The 20,041-nt window shown below is 45.3% G+C and overlaps 1 protein-coding gene across 1 annotated transcript in view; it reads right to left on the bottom strand.

The window, feature by feature from the left end:
- Positions 1-887: 887 nt before the first annotated feature.
- The window catches only part of LOC126158170 (uncharacterized), a 508,840-nt gene continuing 489,686 nt past the window's right edge, over positions 888-20,041 (bottom strand). Inside the window, exon 9 of the mRNA XM_049916425.1 lies at positions 888-1,622. Coding sequence (XP_049772382.1) covers positions 888-1,622 — 735 coding nt within the window. The remainder of the gene's footprint in view (positions 1,623-20,041) is intronic.

Genomic DNA, 20,041 nt, shown 5'->3' with positions numbered 1-20,041 from the left:
CATCACTTTTGATACTGCATTGGTTGCCAAAATTTGTAACCCCTTGGGCTCATATCGAAGTCAGCATCCAAAACAGAATAATCAACTCTGCCTTTTACGAGCAAGACGTGTTACATTAACTTGCCGGAAAAAGATGTCTTGGATGGTGTGAGAAAGATGATTTGCTGTTGGTATTGGTCGTATGCTTATGTAAGTGTAATGCATACATGCTTGTCTGGAGAACGCGTTTATCCTACACAGTATACAACGTGCCTGCATGTTATTTATGCTGTGCAGAATTAGTACCACGAGCTGATAAAGCATACAGAAGTGCGGGAAGGCCTAGAGAGAACCGGCAGTTGGTGCAATGGTTGGCAGCTGTCTCTGTCAAAATAAATCACAACTTTCATTCGCAACTTTCAGCTCACAATGACCCCTTTGTCGGCGGAAATATCGCGTTGTGAAACGCTGTCCATTTCCATCAACGAGTGACTTTACCCTAGAAAAGCTTTAGAACAGTAGAGATACGTAACAAGTTAGAACAGTGTACTGTGACTCAGGGCACTTCACGTGTAAAGTCGACGTAAAGTCAGTTGCGACGGTATCTGGACTCGATACACTCGAGACAAACCAGTCAGTAGCGTCTGGTGACTGTTACTAGATTACTATTGTCGACGTGTCTGTAGTACGATAGTAATGATATACTTGTGTGAGAAGTACATCGGACTGGTGTCTTCCAGGTGGCGAGGCTTTTCTCGTGTGCACAGCGTGTCAGAGGTATGCTGGCACAGAGTGTCCGACGCACGGTGTCTGCACGCCGCGGGGCGGTGGCGGCCGGCCTACACGAAGTACTCGAGGTCGCCGTGCAGCGCGAGGCGCGCGCGCCGCCCCAGCAGCTGGTCTCACTGTCAGTAGGGCACGTGCGCGTCGTCGCCGTCGCCGTCGCCGTCGTCGTCGGCGTGCCGCTTGCGGCAGCAGGCGCGGCACAGCACGGCGAGGCACGCGGCCGCCATGATGCCGCCTCCCGCCGCCCCCAGCCCCACGGCCAGCCAGTTGACGGGCGCCGCCTCCTGGCGCGCGCACATCTCGCCGCTCTCGTCGTCGGCCGCCGCCGCCGCGACGCCCGCCTCGGGAGACGACGCCGCGGACCCGGCCGCCGCGCCGGCGCCGACGCCGCTGGCGTTGCCGGCCTGCGACGGGCAGTTGACCACTCCGTTGCAGACGAGCCGCATCGGGATGCACAGGCCGGACTGGCCCGGGCAGACGAACTCGCACGGCTCGGAGCCGGCGGCCGCCTCGGTGAGTCGCGAGGTGGCGAGCGTGCCGTCCGGGTTGCGCGGCAGGCGGTACAGCTCGGTCCACGCGATCTTGAAGGTGGGCATGGCAGGCCAGACGCTGGCGCGGAACACCAGCCGCACCGACGGCACGGCGTCCGGCGGCGCGCGCGGCGGCAGCGACGCCGCCAGGTCGGCGGCGGTCAGGATGGGCAGCTCGCGCGACGCCGCCGCCACGTTCTCCCTGCAGATGGACAGGAACGGCGCCGCGCGGCCCGACACGAACGCCTCCAGCCGGTTCTCGTCGCACGCCCCGTTCTCCAGCTTCATTCGGTCCACGTTCAGCCACAGGTCGCGATCCCTGTGGACCTGTTGAACAACGCGAGGAACAAACAATTACTATACAGTGTGTTTCCGTGATATCGTGCAAAAACGTAACAGGACATATAGAATACTCCACTGAACAATTTGATGTAGAGAACCTGGCATCGTAGGGAGATATGGAAGTAAACTTTCCTACCGCTCTGACTAGCATCGCTATCTTCCAGCTTATTTACAACTAACATGGGTGAATGTTTATTTCCTGCAAGAAAACAAGGACGCCATGCCTGATGACTCGGAAGTCATAATGCAGGTTTTGTTTAGTTTACTTGTCCATTAGGTGGCTCTGCTGTATTGTATTTGTGTTGTGTCAATAGAGAACGGGCTGTGAATCAACAAAAGACCCATTCATTACTCAGTGCTATTCAGAGATGTATAGTACAGTAGTAGTAGTAGCTTTATTCATCCGTAGATGAAATAGATTAAATAGAAGCTTTTGAAATGTGGTGCTACAGAAGAATGCTGAAGATTAGATGGGTAGATCACATAATTAATGAGGAAGTATTGAATAGGATTGGGGAGAAGAGAAGTTCGTGGCACAACTTGACCAGAAGAAGAGATAGGTTGGTAGGACATGTTCTGAGGCATCAAGGGATCACCAATTTAGTATTGGAAGGCAGCGTGGAGGGTAAAAATCGTAGGGGGAGACCAAGAGATGAATACACTAAACAGATTCAGAAGGATGTAGGTTGCAGTAGGTACTGGGAGATTAAGAAGCTTGCACAGGATAGAGTAGCATGGAGAGCTGCATCAAACCAGTCTCAGGACTGAAGACAACAACAACAACAGATATATTTTTACAAGGATATAGAACATGTAAAAATATTTACAAATTCAGAACAATTTAAAATAAGCTAATTCGTACACTCATATATTTACAGACTTGTAGCTAGGGGCAATCATTAGATTTACTCCTGGTATAGAATACTTTTTTTTACAAGTAAGTTATTAATAATGTAATGCCACATTGTTCACCCATATACCACTATCAGCCACTACACACACTATACACACATTGTTTCATAACACTTGACTCACTGCACAAACACACACACACACACACACACACACACACACACACACACACACACTGGTGATCTCCTGGCAATTTTCTATACCGCAGCTTCCCATTTGCTATCCTGAAAAACTGAGTCAGCATCCCTCCATAATGAGTGAGATGTTGAGCTCAGAAAGAGGAAGAGGTGTTAGTGTTGTGCTATGCATAGCTTGGGGGTAAGTATTTCTAGAAAGTAAAAAAAGAAGGAAAAAACATGAAGTGAAGGTGTTATGTGTAACGTTGGATATTTTGTAATCAACATCATCATCATTATTATTATTTATTTGTATAACATTTTTATCAAACCCCTACCCTGTTTTAGCTAAGTAATCCTTCAATGTATAAAATGTATTGCATAACAGGTACTTTTTTGCTGCCTTTTTAAATAAGTATATTTTGGCAATTTCTTTAATCTCTTTTGGTAATTTATTGTACAGTTTTATTCCTTGGTAGAAAATGTTGTTCTCAGTTTTGTTTATTTTTTCGTGGTAAATGTAAGTAGAGTCCATCTCTTGTTGCATAGTCATCGACAGAGCTGTTTGTGCAGTAATTATCAATGTCATTTTTGATGTGTACAACTGACTGGTAAATGTATTCACATGGAGCAGTTAAAATCCCCAGTGATCTGAAAAGATCTTTACAGTGAACTCGACTAGTATTTTTGGTTATTATTCTTATGGCTCTTTTCTGGAGTTTGTAAATTTTGTTCTTATTTTGAGCATTTGTTTCCCAAAAAAGGATTTCATAGCTAAGAACTGAGTGTACATATGAATATATGTATCTAAAAGACACTGCATGGAACAGTACCGGTACAGTTTCTCAGAACTCACTGACATGCACTTGCGTATGGCGAAGTACGTTGTAATGCTCTCGCTGCTGAAAGGCTGTACAGGGAATGATTTACTAACAAGCATCATCAGCCACGACGAGTGTCTATTTCTCTCTATCGACTAATGCGGGAGACCGGCTCGTTGGAAAGGACCACTCGCACACACTATTATCTTCTTAAGCCGCCCTCTCTGACCCCAAATTCCCTACCTCAGGTAGTTCAGTGGAGCGCCCTATATGTCCTATTAATTTTTTGCAAGCTCTTATGGAAACTGTGGTGTCACCGCCAGACACCACACTTGCTAGGTGGTAGCTTTAAATCGGCCGCGGTCCATTAGTACATGTCGGACCCGCGTGTCGCCACTGTCAGTCATTGCAGACCTAGCGCCACCACATGGCAGGTCTAGAAAGACAGACTTTGCTAGCAACTACACTGACGAAGCCTTTCTCTCATTTGCCGAGAGAGTTAAAATAACCTTAAGCTAAGTCCATGACTACGACCTAGCAAGGCGCCATTAACCGTATCTGAAGATAGCCTAATTTGTATAGTCAAGAGCGATGTACCACAATGATGCAATAAAGTTAAGTAAACAGACATTACGTTCTTTTCTTATTAGCGCTCATTGAGCGTCCTGTTTCAGACTTCACGATATTCTGGGTGAGCTTATAGCGTGCATGTCGGCCCCCTCAAAATAACACTGTGTCGGCACTTCTGTCGACACATCACATGGCGACGAGTTAAAAAAGGGTCTTGTTCTTTCTACTTGCTTACATTTACTTGTGTCATGGCTTCGCCAGATGTACTGTCCGAATTTTATTGCTTGCAGAATCAGCAGACGCAGGCGTTATTGGATGCCTCTGGACAGCTCGTCCAGGGTCAACGTGCCATGCAAACCGATGCGGCAGCCGCCGCTTCACCGCTCCCACAACCACAACATGCAGTTGCACCGCCGTTTCGCAACTTTGACGCGGCGCAGGAAACATGGACCGAGTGGTCACGCCAATTTGGATTCCATCTCGCCGGCTACAGAATTCAAGGTAATGATCGTCAGCCGTTTTTGCTTTCGTGTGTAGGTGTGTCAACCTACCGTGTGATAGTGAAATTGTTTCCCCGACGCGACGTAGCAACTCTGTCCTACGAAGAAATTTTGTCGGCTTTAGATGCCTATTTCAAAGAAACAGTCAATGTAGTTGCAAAACGGTATACGTTCTTTCGTACAAAACGTACGGCCGGCCAGACTAATCGGGAGTGGGTTGCAACTTTGCAAGGCCTTACTAGGGATTGCGCTTTTCAATGTGACTGTGGACTCCCTTATTCAGATACTATGGTGCGTGATGCAATTGCACAGAACGTTTCTGATGTTCGTATATGGGAACAGATTTTGAAACTAGTCCATCCCTCCCTTCAACAAGTGATAGACATATTGGATAGGCAAGACACTTGACTATGCTCAGAAATCATTTGAAACTTCGCCAGCTGTGTGTCGCATTAACCGGCCCGCCGGGCGCGCTGCAAGAAACTGTAAACAGCCTTCGCGCACGTCCGCACAACCACGTGCCCCGCGAAAGCGAGCAAATGCAGTGCTGAAATCATGCCCGCGGTGTGCAACTAGACATTCGCGTGAGAATTGACAGTCACGCCAAGCTATTTGCTTTTTTTGTAATACGAAAGGACATGTTCAAAGTGTTTGCCAGAAAAAGCTTAGATCGGACACTACCAAACATTCCAGGCCCTTTGCTTCGCGCCGGAATCGAACCAAGGACACTCCAGCTCAGGAACCTTCGCCCATGGACATTCATGTAGTTAATGCCGCTCCGCCCAGTGTTCCTCTCTCTAACTGTGACTGTGTTCGTCCCACAAAAAGTGTGCGTCGACGTCGACGGCAATCCCGTCACGTCGCAAGTGACTCTGTACCAGTCTCTGTTCAAGTTGCACAAAACAGTCGCTCTTGTCGTAAGCAGGACAATAAACTTTTTGTAGATTTGGACTTTGCCAGACAAGTGATACCATTCCAGCTCGATACCGGAGCTGCAGTTTCATTGCTCAATCACGCCACGTACAAACAACTGGGCGCACCTACGTTGCGTGCCGCAAACGTTCAGCTCACTAGTTATTCAGGACAGCATATCCCTGTGTTAGGACAGTGCAGCCTTCTTGCAACATATAAGGGACAAACAAAACTTGTCATTTTTTGTTCTTCGTTCTTCTGCTGCAGTGAACTTGTTTGGCTTAGATTTATTTCAATTGTTTAACTTGTCAATAGTAAATCAGGTCCTATCAGTGAACCAGACTGTGCCTTCAGCCAGTGTTTCTCGACTATGTGAGGAATTTGCAGACATTTTTGCCCCGGGCCTTGGTTGCGCTAAGAACTATGAAGCACATTTGGAACTAAAAGTCAACGCGCAACCGAAATTTTTCAGAGCGCGCAATGTTCCCCACGCATTGCGTGATGAGGTCGCCAGAACATTACACGATTTAGAATCACAAGGTGTAATTGAACGTGTGCAGGCTTCTCTCTGGGCCTCACCCTTAGTAATTTTGCAAAAACCTTCCGGAAAATTGAGACTTGCGCGGACTTCAAGGCAACAGTGAATCCACAACTAGTGACTGCTACTTTTACTTTGCCCCACCCGGAAGATCTTTTTGACAAACTGTGCCCGGGAAAATATTTTTCAAAGTTGGACCTAGCAGATGCGTGCTTGCAAATACCGGTGGACGAAGAATCCCAGCGCGTATTGGTGGTTAACACGCATCTTGGATTGTACGGATTCAAAAGACTGCCATTCGGGTGTGCACCCGCCCCTGCATTATTTCAGCAATATTTACAAACTATTTGTGCGTCGGTCCCTACTGCAGCAAACTATCTGGACGATATAGTGCTCTACGGAAAGACAGAAGCAGAACATTTACAAAATCTCCGAACTTGCTTGCATGTTCATTGGTGCGGAAACTGATGACGTGGTCGAATCGTTTCCGATTGATTTTCGTCATGTAGCTACAGCCACAGCTGCTGACCCTGTCCTTGCTACCGTTTTGCGTTTTGTTGCTACGCAATGGCCCTTGTCGAAGTCACGGATCGAGGATCCGTTGGTTCGCCGATTTTTTGCTCACAAGGAGAGACTTTTTGTACGACGTGGTGTTTTGTTGTTGCGTTCTGATAATGATCAGTCTAGGGTCGTGGTCCCACGTTCGTTACAGTCCTCTGTCTTAAAGCTTCTCCACAAAGGACATTGGGGTATAGTGCGTACGAAACAACTTGCTCGTCAGCACTGTACTTGGTTCGGAATCGATGCTGCGATTACGAATATGTGCTCTTCTTGCATGGCGTGTGCCGAACAACAATCCGCACCGCCGCGGAAATTCTTTGCTTGGCCGAAAGCCACTTCCCCTTGGCAACGCTTACACATAGATTTTGCTGGTCCATTCTGGAATGCTCGATGGTTGGTTGTTGTCGATTCCTTCAGTAATTTTCCTTTTGTTGTCCGGATGTCTTCCACGACGTCTTCTGCCACCATCCAAGCGTTGTCTGCTATCTTTTGCATTGAAGGTCTTCCACAGACGATTGTTTCCGACAATGGCCCACAATTCATGTCCGCAGAATTTGTCATTCTGCAAGGCCAATGGTATTCAACATCTGACATCCGCGCCGTTTTCGCCTCAATCAAACGGTGCCGCTGAACGATTGGTCCGGACTTTTAAGTCACAGATGTTGAAGTTGAAAGAGTCGCATTCTCGGGAGGACGCGTTGTTGCTCTTTTTGTCTTCGTGTCGCTCTCAGCCCCGCGATGGTCGCTCGCCGGCTGAGTTGCTCCATGGTCGTCCTCATCGAACCTTGATGTCTTTGCTGCACCCGCCGCATCAGGTTCCTGTGCAGCGGCAGACTCTTGCTTTTGCTCCAGGCGACGTTGTATTCTATCGCAACTATCGCGGTTCACGGCGTTGGCTCGCAGGGCGCATTCTTCGCTCCCTCGGCCGCGCGATGTATTTGGTTTTGGGGGCCTCTGGTGAGGTGCGTCGGCATCTCTCAGCTGCGCCTCTGTCGTCGCCTGGGTTCTGCCGCTCCCCGTCTGCTTTCAGCGACGGTGCCGTCCGGTCAGCGCCCTGGGGACCCATCTACTGGCTCGCCTCATCCCCAGGTGTTACCGACGATGCCTTCCATTTTGCCCCATGGCGTCGCGCCGCCGCCGCAGCCGCCGCCGGCGCAGCCCGCAGAGGACGCTTCGCTGCAGCCGCCATCCGCCTCCCTGGGTCACGCGCCGCCGATCGCTTCCCGTGACCAGCTGTCCTCCGCCATGGAACTCTTGCCCGCTCCGGACCACATGGCGTCCTCGCGCGTCGGATACCCCGACGCAATGGAGGTCGACCCTTCGGCTCCTCCTGTATCATTACGGGCGCATGTTGACGTGCACCCTGGAGTAGGTTTCCAGGCGTTTCCTAGCTCCCCTCGGGCCGAATGGCCGGGTGCGGGTGGCACAGCCTCGCCTGTTGTTAGGCTCCCCACCTCATCGCATACGTCAACATGGGGCCCTCCCCACGGCGGGCGGAAGCCTTATAATACGACCGTTCGCCGATTTGCGGGGGAGGAATGTGGTGTCACCGCCAGACACCACACTTGCTAGGTGGTAGCTTTAAATCGGCCGCGGTCCATTAGTACATGTCGGACCCGCGTGTCACCACTGTGTCATTGCAGACCTAGCGCCACCACATGGCAGGTCTAGAAAGACGGACTAGCACTCGCCCCTGTTTTACGACGACTTTGCTAGCGACTACACTGACGAAGCCTTTCTCTCATTTGCCGAGAGACAGTTAAAATAGCCTTCAGCTAAGTCCATGACTACGACCTAGCAAGGCGCCATTAACCGTATCTGAAGATAGTCTAATTTGTATAGTCAAGAGCGATGTACCACAAGGATGCAATAAAGTTAAGTAAACAGACATTACGTTCTTTTCTTATTAGCGTTCATTGAGCGTTCTGTTTCAGACTTCACGATATTCTGGGTGAGCTTATAGCGTGCATATCGGCCCCCTCAAAATAACACTGTGTCGGCACTTCTGTCGACACATCAGAAACCCCTGTATGCCGGGTGTATCATAAAATCAAAGAAAAGAAATTTACCAGGAGCGAGTGGAATTCGTCCACTCACAGCTCCTGAAAAAGTTAATAATGTATACAGGATGTTTGGAAATTCCCGTTAAAAGATTATAGGATTTGTAGAAGGCAGTGAGCAATTAATATTCTGAACAGGAACCCACGTCCTGAAATAGCTGTTTGAAAACACTTTGGCCCGATTCACACCTCAATCACATATTGCGCAACATGGTTGAGTACGCGTTTGAAGAATACACCGACATGATCTTTCTGTATGGCGAAACCCTCGGTAATGGAAGAGCCCTTCTTAAGATCGTTCTCGACTCCATCCCATTACCCTTTTCGCCACAACTACGCAACGGCTTCGACAGAGTACTTTCACCATCAAAAATTTGTTACTCGGTTCTCCAAGGAGAAGCCGCACATCAGCATTGCAGGAGGTTTTTGCATCGCGTTGAGAAGAACCCGTCAATGAGTACACGAGCAATTTCTTTGGCTATTAACGAGCGCAATTTTAAAACAAGTAATGTACTAGGTTACGCCTGATCAATTACTTGCAAAAGTGGTCGCATTATCAACATGTTTATAAACGGCTGTAGCACGGAAACGGTACGTTTCGGAACATTGATTCCAGCACAAAGTATTATATAATCACACCCTCACTAAAAGTCCTAGAAGAGTCATACACACAGACACAGACAGACAGATGGACAACGAAGTGATCCTCTAAGAGTTTCGTTTCTACCGACTGAGGAACTTATTTTTCCATCTTATTCTGTTGGCACTACACCCGAGGATGCGACTGACATTATAGGTAGTTTTCCGCCATTCCTCTCTGGACTTCGCTGTAGACCCCCAGTTACGGCAACCAAATCGGGCAGCGTCTTCGGAACCTCGTCACTCTATTTCAACCTCGGTCGTCCTCTTGCTCTCTTTCCTCCAGGTTCACTGCACCTGGCTTTTCTTGCAGGATCTGTCTCATCTAGTCTTACTGCATGTCATCTCAATCTACACATCTTTATGAACTTTGCCACATAATCCAGTCCATAATTTCAGTCGAATTGCTGCCATTTTCTTCTGTCTTTGTGACCAGATAAGTGAAACATTCCACTTCCTCAAAAATCATTTCATGAAGGGTTATTGCGGGTTGTAAGGCTTGATTTGTACCATTATACACATACTTGGGCTTTCTTTCACTTATTTTCAAGTCCATCTTCTCTGCACTCAGTTTTTGAGCTGAGAATGCACTTTGTAGATCTCTAAATGTTCTACTCATTATGTCCAAAGCATCTGTATACTCCACCACTTCTACTGACTTGCAGTAGGTATTACATCTTGTCTGGATGCTTGCTTCACACGCCACTTTTTCGAGTGTCAAATTTAAGAGTAGGCAGGAAAGACCATCCCCTTGTCTTAGCCTAGTTCGTGTGGAAAACTGGAGTGATAGCCTGGCCTCTACTCGTACAGTACACTGAGGTGTCTTAGGGTGACCTCCGTCAAACGTAGTAACTTCCCAGGCATCGGAAATTCCAGCATTGCCTCATAAAGTTTAGCCAAATTTGTTGTATCATATGCAGATTTGGAATCAATGAAAAGATGTTGCACGACAACAGTAAGTTCGTTCACTTTTTCTACTATTTGCGGGAGAGTAAGTAATTGATAATTTCCAATAATGTTTCTTGTTATGGGTTAGTGTCTACTAAATAAGATATTCGACAATATTTTATAAGCAATATTTAGGAGAGTATAGGAATGTAGTTACCGCAGATAAATATATGTAACAAACACACTATCCGTTCATTCCATTCTTCTGGCAATTCATTACTTGTCCAGATGAGGTACAACTCAACGCCTCAGGCTTTCAGTAGTGATAATGTTGTATTATTAGTTTCTGGTGCTTTATTGTTCTTCAGTCGGCTAATTGATTTTTCTGCTTCTCCTTAAGAGAGCTGGTGGCGAGGTGGATTGAAATATCTTCAATAAAGGACTGAGGATCATCCAACAGTTCACTAAAATACTCTACCCAGCATTCCAATTTCTCTTGGTCATGAGTTTGATATTCCTCAATTTTACTTTTACGTATATTAATACCCCGCTTGACTGTTCCTCTTTCACTATTAGTTTTCCGATAGAATTTTCTGACCTCATTAATTTTTCCATTGTCTCCGGTTCTTCAACCTGCTTCCTTTCCCGTTCCATTTTCTTCTTCCAATGCAGTTTCTCCGCTTCTTTCTTTTTATCTCGATAATTTCTTACCTCTAAACATGTATACGACTTCTCAAGCATTTTCCGATAAGTCAGGTTCTCCTCGTAAGTTATTCTCTTACAACCTTCACGAAACAAGGAATTCCTTGGCTGTTTTCCTTTTTTCTCTAGCACTTCTTCTGTTACCTTAACGACTGCGTCTCTTCAACCATTCCATTCCTCAGCCAGAGTATCACTTACGCTAGGCGTTTGTACTGCAAGATCCTCAGTATCCTTCTCAGAGTACGTTTTACCTAGCTCTTCGTTTCTTAGCTTTGGTACCATACACTTTCATTTAGATGTTCCTTTCACTTTTGCTGCATTAGGTATTCGATCTCTTAGTTTTGCAACTAAAGGGTGGTTGTCGGAATCCACATTAACTCCTATGTAGGTACATACATCCAGTAAATTTGAGAAATGCCTACCGTCAATAAGTGATCGTTTCGGTTGAAAGTATGCTGATCAGGTCTGCAACTCGTTGCTTTATTGATCCTTTTGTGTCGGGACATAGTGCTACCTATAGCCATGTAATGTGCTAGTGTAAACTGAACAGTTCAACCGTAAAGATGCCTGGATATTGCCAAAACATGTCATTTTGCTGCTGGAATGCCTACTTCGCACTGCGACCATAGCCCTTTCACTACATTTTCCAACGTTCCATGGGACCTACACTGTTTAGAATGATCTTTAGTCGTAGGTAGATCAAGGTATTTGTCGCACATAAACTACACTGACGAAAAGAAAGCAACAAAAAGAATGTGTTGTGTAGAATAACCGAATGTTCGTAAGTGTGTTTCTACATCTGAAAGATGAAGTCTATTCAGTTTCACGCAAGGCGCATAAGAGTGGCGCAAGTAGCGTCACTGTGAGGATACAAATCAAGGTTTCTTGAAACATTCTGTAATGGTCTTGATCGTTCGTTATCTTTGCGATTTGACGTGTAGAATTGATGTTAGTCAAAACTTCTTTTAAGGCGATAAATACGCCAACACCTTCCTGAGCCGGCCGGTGTGGCCGTGCGGTTACGGGCGCTTCAGTCTGGAACCGCGTGACCGCTACGGTCGCAGGTTCGAATCCTGCCTCGGGCATGGATGTGTGTGATGTCCTTAGGTTAGTTAGGTTTAAGTAGTTCTAAGTTGTAGGGGACTTATGACCACAGATGTTGAGTCCCATAGTGCTCAGAGCCATTTTTGAACCTTACGGAGTTTGAACGAGATCGCTGAATAGGGCTACGAGAAGAAGGGTGTTTCTTCTGCGATATTGCAGAAAGTCTTGGTCGGAACGTAGCCACTGTACATGACTGCTGGCAGTGGTGGTCAAGAGCATATATGGTTGCAAAAAGACTGGATCCCGGACGGCCAAATGGCGATTCCGAGAGAGAAGACAGTCGTGTTCGGCATGTAGCTCTGTCGCATTATACTACATTTTCAGCAGCAATTGGAGTAGTAGTTGGCACCACGGTGACAAAACGACATGTTACACATCGGTTACTTCAAGGTGAGCTGCTGTAGCGTGCATTCCAATGACCCCAAACAACCGCCACTTGCGACGTGAGTGATGTCAGGCGAGAGCTCACTGGAGGGCATGGTAGAGGTCTGTTGGGTTTTCTGATAAAAGCAGTTTCTTCCTCGGCTGCGTGTTGCTTACAAGGAGGCCAGTTGAAGGTCTAAAACCAACTCTTCTGCTAGCTAGGCAAACTAGCACTCGAACACATGCCTCCTTTGTAACTCAGCATGCTATACAGTATATTGAGATGTTGTCTTGGCCTACTCGATCACCAGATCTGCCACCATTTGAGCGAATATGGGATATCACTGCATGGCAACTCCAGCGTCAGCCAAAAAAAGTATTAACCGTCCGCGTATTGACCGACCAAGTTCAACAGGCGTGAAATCTCTCCTCACAAACTGACATCCGTTACACGTACAACACAGTGCATCCACGTTTGTATGCTTTCATTCAACAGTCTGGCCATTATATTGGTTATTAATGTACCACTGTACCAGAATTTCACATTTGCAATGGATTACTTTTCTCTTACGTTAACCCACGATTTTGGAATGTTAATTACATAAATATGATACCTGGACAAATGTGTTGCCAAAGTTTAATTACTGTACGTTAGTTATTTGTTTGTGTAGCGATTATTTCCGTCAGTGTATTGTCCTCCAGTATCTTGCAAGAAGAAAGAAATTAATGTAAAATCTGCCGCTGGTCTTTGGGATTGGCTGTAACTACAATTCACCAACAAGTACTTTGCCCCGAAAGCGGTAAGAAGCATAATGAATCTGAACGTATGGTAAAAGCTTAAGATCGAATTGGAGAATAAAACAAATGTTTATTTAAATAACTGCAGGTTGGATAACCGAAAATGGAAAAACAGAAAATCCGCTTTTGGTATGGTTCAGTAATTTCCTTATCGGTTTCCCCGTTTAGACCTAAAGTATTAGTGCACTAATGCACAGAAAAATAAGCTACATGAATGGAGCATGAAGTGAGTGACTGAAAAGAGTACTTACTTATTTTTCCCCCTGTGGTTTCAATTGGTAGTGAAAAGTGACATGGACGAAAGTAAACGGTAATTGAGGCAAAACATTCCAGTAAGCAAATGTCTTCTGCGACATAACTGCGGACGTATTGTTACGAGCCGCCACTGACCTCATCACCAAGTATTGTCCAAGTTAGTACAAATATATCTGAAACGGAAACATTTAGATTAATTCGTTCTAACTGACCTCAAATTTCAAATATGACTGAAATGGATTTTTTTCTTTCGGTCTGTCTGGGTTTATTTAATTATTTTCTCTTCATTAATATTGTGTTTATTACCATGAATCTGTAAATTTGGAACTTCTAAACATATGCTATGTTTACATGTTACATAATGTAAGAACTGTGCTCAGGGAAATTAATATCAATATGAAACAACAAAGAAATCGAGAAGAAGGATGTTTGATTCAAGAGAGGAGCTAAGGCGTTTCCAGAGAACATTAGCCAATTATTGTACGAGAGAGATAGAGAAACGTACTGCAAAAGACGATAAAAGTTAATAATCTTTGTGGAGCGTTGTGTAAAGTGAGCCTACAATTTTAGGGTTTAAAATGAATTGCTAGTGAGCTTTGTGTGTCCGAAATGCTACCCTTCAAAAACAAAGAATAATATTTTAAGGATTTTAGAGAGAAGAAAATGTTCAAGGAGTTAAATTGTGAACGAACACCACATCGAAGTCATTGTCATTATTCTTTTTTTGCTACTGCCTTTGCCCCGCATTGTGCACAGTGTCGGCAGGGTTAAGTACGAGTTTGGAATGGTTAATTTTAAGGGGTGGACAGATTCCCTTCCTGCCGCCACCCCACACTCTCTGGAATGGAATTAGTGTACCCCAGCTGCCTGCATCGACGTAAATCATGAAATAGTGAAAAGGTGTTTCAAATGTCTGAACGTCGTGTGACTGAGGATGTGGGAACTAAACCGGTATTCACCTAGTGGGATGTGTAAAACAGCCTAAAACCACATCTGGGCTGGCCGACACACCGGCCCTCATCGTTCATACGCTGCGCGGATTCGATACGGGGCCGGCGCGCCTACCCCAGTCCAGGAAGCAGCGCATTGGCGCTCTCAACTAATCTGGCAGGTATCGAATCCTTTGTGATTCATAATTGATAAATAACAAATTTTATTCAACTAAAAATATAAAAATGCAATCTGTTCTAAGAAAATAAGTGTTTGTGTGAGCTTAATGCTAAGCCTCGCTGGACATCCAGTCAAGAACGGCACTATATAGAATTGATTACAGAAACTGAATTTCATCTTCATCGCTTATTTAGCATCCTTCCATAATTTAACTGTTAATTTCGTGACGTTAAAAACGAACAGTCGCCATACTAGCTACCGAAGAGTGGAAGCAGACGTAGCTGGGGCAGAGATCACAGCATGATACCCAACTGCATTCATCATCAGGTGAGGGTAAGAAAACTAATGTTAACTTGCATGAAGACCACGTTTCAGTCTGTCCACATAATACCCATAAGCGTAGCTTGTACTTTAATATATACAGCACAGAAAGTACCCATCCGCATACTCTAATAGTGATTCACTTGGTGTAGGCGCATAATTAAATCTCATGAGAGGGAGTCAGAATGTTCAGCTTGGAACTAATTACTTGGCATCAGATACCTGTTTCTAGTAATAGGTACTTTTAGGTACCGAAAGTTGATACTTGCAGTTTTTAACAACCTAATGATGAAAGAATACACGCTCCTCCTCGCCATTTCCAAGACGGTGGCTCTAACGATCGTTTGAGTTACCTGGGTGATATGAACCGAGACCAACATTCGGAAAATCGGAATTTCAAATTTCCGTACTTACAACCCCAAATCATTTACAGCAAACACGAGAGAATCATTCCGGCAATTTGTCTTTGATTGTGGTAGAACAGAAAATTTGGGCTACCCAGCGTTTTGTTTCTTTTCTTTAATTCTGACAAGAAAAGCTCAATGGTGGACTTTTGTTTTTATCAAATTTAGCGATCCCTGTGGAAAGAACACTGCCGATATGTTTGCATATTCCAAGATTTCGATGCACCTCTATGACCTAGTTGGTTAGCGGAACGCTCAACGCTAATCTTTCTCAGCGGTAAACACGTGAAGAATGATTACGACCTATTGGAGATTGGGAAGTAGGGGCGAGAATCCCGATATTCTGTGTATTTCATTCGTTTTCTGAACAAGAGAAAATTAACTTCCTATATGGGTCGGTTAAACGTCCTAGACTCTCTTACGTTACTCTCGTGATTTCCTTTCGAGATATACGACGGTGGTATAGTCTTCTTCGAATACAGGATCTCTTATTTAATCCAACAGGGTTTCCTCCAAAAATTTCCAACACTTAGTGGATGCAACCCACCTAACACACCTGCCACGCGCTTCCTTCTCTATGGCAATTCTCAGCTGCACTCTGCAGGGGCAATGATGATGATGTTTGGTTTGTGGGGCGCTCAACTGCGTGGTTATCAGCGCCCGTACAATTTCCCAACCTTTGCTCAGTCCAATTTCGCCACTGTCCTGGATGATGATGAAATGATGAGGACAACACAAACACCCAGTCATCTCGAGGCAGGAGAAAATCCCTGACCCCGCCGGGAATCGAACCCGGGACCCCGTGTTCGGGAAGGGAGAACGCTACCGCGAGACCACGAGCGGCGGACTGCTGCAGGGGCAATGAAGACGCTCCTGCAGCCTTTACTATGGGAGTTGATCACCCACGTCACAGACCTAATTGGCTCGTTCTGAGTTTCATCTCCGTTCACGTGAAACGCTGGATACGAAGACAACACTTGTGCACAGGCTACGCGGTATAGACCAGCGTAGAGAATTATTGGAAAGCACAGGCGGCTGCCTTCTATGACGATGGTGTTGGAAATTTGGTATAACGCTCCGACAAATGTCTAACTCGGAGCGGCGACTATGTAGAGAAGTATCTGGAAAGTGTAGCTTACTCTTGCAAATAAAATGTTTATCTTTCCATTCAGCGACCGATCGGAACTTACTTTCCGGATAACCCTCTTATTTGTTTGCCACTTACACGTAACATCAACACTTTTACTCCTCACAGAGAAAGAGAATTTCATCTAGTTTAGGTAGATATATAAATGGGACAGTCAAATGAAAACGAGACACATGCAAAAAAGAAAGTAAACTCTTTACTATTTTGAAAATAATCACCATGACAGTTAACACATTTATCCCGCTGTGAGCCAAGGTGGTCAAAGCCTTCATGGAAAAATATTTGTGGTTGCCTACATAAACATATATGTTCCAAGGCGTCCACATCTGTGTCCAAAGCAGACCGTTGACCATGAATGTCTCTCTTCAGGGCTCCAAAGATTTGTAAATCGCGTGAGGTGAGATCAGGGGAGTGTGAAGGATGTGTAAGGGCTTCCCAGCGAAACTTCAGCAGTGTAGTGAAAACAACTTTAGTTGATGGCTCTTATTCTAAATGATGACATCATGCTTCATCTCCCACGACAGTATAGGACAGAAAATAATCTTCTTCCCCGTGATACCGCTACAGTTGCTGCAGTGATGCAGAAGTTTTGTTCAAATTCTTTTCGTCCATTAGGCTGAACACGGAATTTGCGGAACTGCTGTGTTACGAAGGCGCGAGAGGTGCCATTACTAACGCCGAAAGAGAGGCGAATGTACTCCATCGACCACCGTCGGTAATTTCTAGCGGCAGCATCAACCGCGTCAGTGACGGAAGATGGTAATGACACAGTGAGTCTGTCCTGGCCGACTGCTGTGTCTCAGTGACATCCGACCATATCGAAATTGCTTATTTCCACGCTGATCCACGAGCTCGTGACACACTGCGTTCGCCATACGAAGCCTATTTTCGGGAACGAATTTCACTTCGACAGCTCTTCTGCAGTCAAAACTCGCACTCTACCTCGGCGTTCCTTTCTCCCGGCCTCCTCAATGAAGCAGAACATACAAACACAAGACACGCTGATCTAACGTTGAGTACCTAAACAAATGACACAGCCGTTAACGTCGTGTAGCTCCTTTCTGATACTCAACAGAAGGCACATCCGCACACACCTACATGCGTCACCCTCGTCCACCTCATGCTCGTTATGTAGTCGCTCTCGCTTTCATCCACATGGTGTCAAATCGATATGTGTATGGGCTTTTGTGTAAATCGGTAGATGGAATCAAACAAACTCTTTTTCTAACAACCCATACTACATTACCGGTCAATCAAGTCAAGGATTAACCGATTTATAGTTCCAGAGGACAAAGAGGCCATTTAACATACATTTTGAATCGTGTACCTGTTTAGCAAAAAAAGGGTCATCTTAGTAGAGAAAATATAAATTAGCTCAGTGAACGATATTTTTTTCTATAATTCAGAATGTATCTCAAAGGAACATTAAAGCCATTTATAGGTAAATGTGCAGCGGAATGAATGTAAATTGGTGATGATCTATAGGCCCGTCTGTCTCTTATTTACTGATGACTAGGTAATAAATATTGAAGACCGTGACGATTCTATCTATATGCTGCAGAGCCTGCTTGAAAGCTATGGCAAGAGTGGTTGAAAAATTAATGCAAAGAAAACCACATGGTGGTATGAGATGCTACGAATTTTAGTTTTAAATGTCGTTCTTCACTTAATACAAATGTGTAATTGTACCTACGAATGGAAAGAGCGTAGAAGATGTTAACTGTAAGCTTGGACTAGAGCAGTGATTTCGAAAGGAGTCTATATCGACCCTCAGGATCGACTTCATCCTGTAAGGGATCCATTTCAGCGAGAAAAAATTTTGCTGTTACATTAAATGTAAATGAAGATGAAAGTGAAATTTTGGCAGGTCGTAAGTGAAATTTCGAATTTCTCCCACGAAGTTGAAGCTTCCTCCTCTCTAAGTTACTATTCGTCTCTTCGGCTAAGGGAGAGAGGGTGGAGCAGCTGTTCATTTTAGGTCTCCTGCTTGCACCTTTCAGCAACATTGTCAACTAATTTTATACCTTCAACCCTTAAGGCATTGCCCCTTGCCTGGCGTTGCACGTGACGGGCTACGAACCGTCGAAAAGACGATTAGCTGTGTGCCTTTTATGCAACCAAGTGTCGAGGAGTCATGCTATGAGCGACCATCTGAGAACGTGTCACATTGATAAAAATAGGTGAAGATTTGAAATACTTACAAATACTTACAAAAAAACTTCATAAGAGGCCCAATGTGGGATCTTATATTCGCTTCGACTTCAAGAAGAAATAATGTTTTGGAGGCACCTTACAATATCTCGCTAAATTTGATAAAAACAAAAGTCTCTCATTTCACCCTTTATTGTCAGAATGAAACAAGTGAAGCGAAATGATGGGTAGCCCAAATTTTCCATTCAACCGTTCCTTAAAGGCAAATTCCCAGGATGATAATGTTTCAACCTACATCCTAGTTTTAAAAGACCTTCACACAGGTTTAATAATGTTTTGACTACGGAAATACTACAGTGTATTATCAATCCACGCGGTGTGTTATTACGCAACGAACTAACCGGAATAGGGTCTAAGGAAAAGCAATTGGTAGACTACATTTTATAAAGGGATATCAGCAATTCTGTCTGTTTCCTATCCTTTACCAGGAACCATCGCTAGAAGTACAGTCTCTGTCTGGGTTCAGAGGTCATCCTCAGTTCGTACAGGCGGTTGGCGGAATTGGTGAAGGCGGAAAGCCTCGCTCGCGGGGTGGAATCAGAGCTAACTATTTGTAGTATCGTTCCCAGAACCGATCGTGGTCCTCTGGTTTGGAGCCGAGTGGAAGGCTTAAACCAGAGGCTCAGACGATTCTGCGGAGATCTGGGGTGCAAATTTCTCGACCTCCGCTATCGGGTGGAGAAATGTAGGGTCCCCCTGAATAGGTCAGGCGTGCACTACACGCCGGAAGCGGCTACAAGGGTAGCGGAGTACGTGTGGAGTGAACATGGGGGTTTTTTAGGTTAGAGAATCACCTCCCTAGGCCCGACAAGACGCCTCCTGAGACGCGGCAAGATAGGAGTAGGCAAAATGCAACAGGGAATAACAATATTAATGTGCTAATAGTAAACTGCAGGAGCGTCTATAGAAAGGTCCCAGAACTGCTCTCATTAATAAACGATCACAACGCCCATATAGTACTAGCGACAGAAAGTTGGCTGAAACCAGACGTAAACAGTAACGAAATCCTAAACTCAGATTGGAATGTATACCGCAGAGACAGGCTGAACAGTGAAGGGGGAGGCGTGTTTATAGCGGTAAGAAGTGCAATAGTATCGAAGGAAATTGACGGAGATCCGAAATGTGAAATGATTTGGGTGAAGGTCGCGGTTAAAGCAGGCTCAGACATGGTAATTGGATGTCTCTATAGGCCCCCTGGCTCAGCAGCTGTTGTGGCTGAGCACCTGAAGGATAATTTGGAAAATATTTCGAGTAGATTTCCCCACCATGTTATAGTTCTGGGTGGAGATTTTAATTTGCCGGATATAGACTGGGAGACTCAGACGTTCATAACGGGTGGCAGGGACAAAGAATCCAGTGAAATTTTTTTAAGTGCTTTATCGGAAAACTACCTTGAGCAGTTAAACAGAGAACCGACTCGTGGCGATAACATATTAGACCTTCTGGTGACAAACAGACCCGAACTATTTGAA

The sequence above is a fragment of the Schistocerca cancellata genome, chromosome 2, assembly GCF_023864275.1.
Source record: "Schistocerca cancellata isolate TAMUIC-IGC-003103 chromosome 2, iqSchCanc2.1, whole genome shotgun sequence".
Classification (NCBI taxonomy): domain Eukaryota; kingdom Metazoa; phylum Arthropoda; class Insecta; order Orthoptera; family Acrididae; genus Schistocerca; species Schistocerca cancellata.
This window is presented reverse-complemented; position numbering and strand designations above follow the sequence as displayed.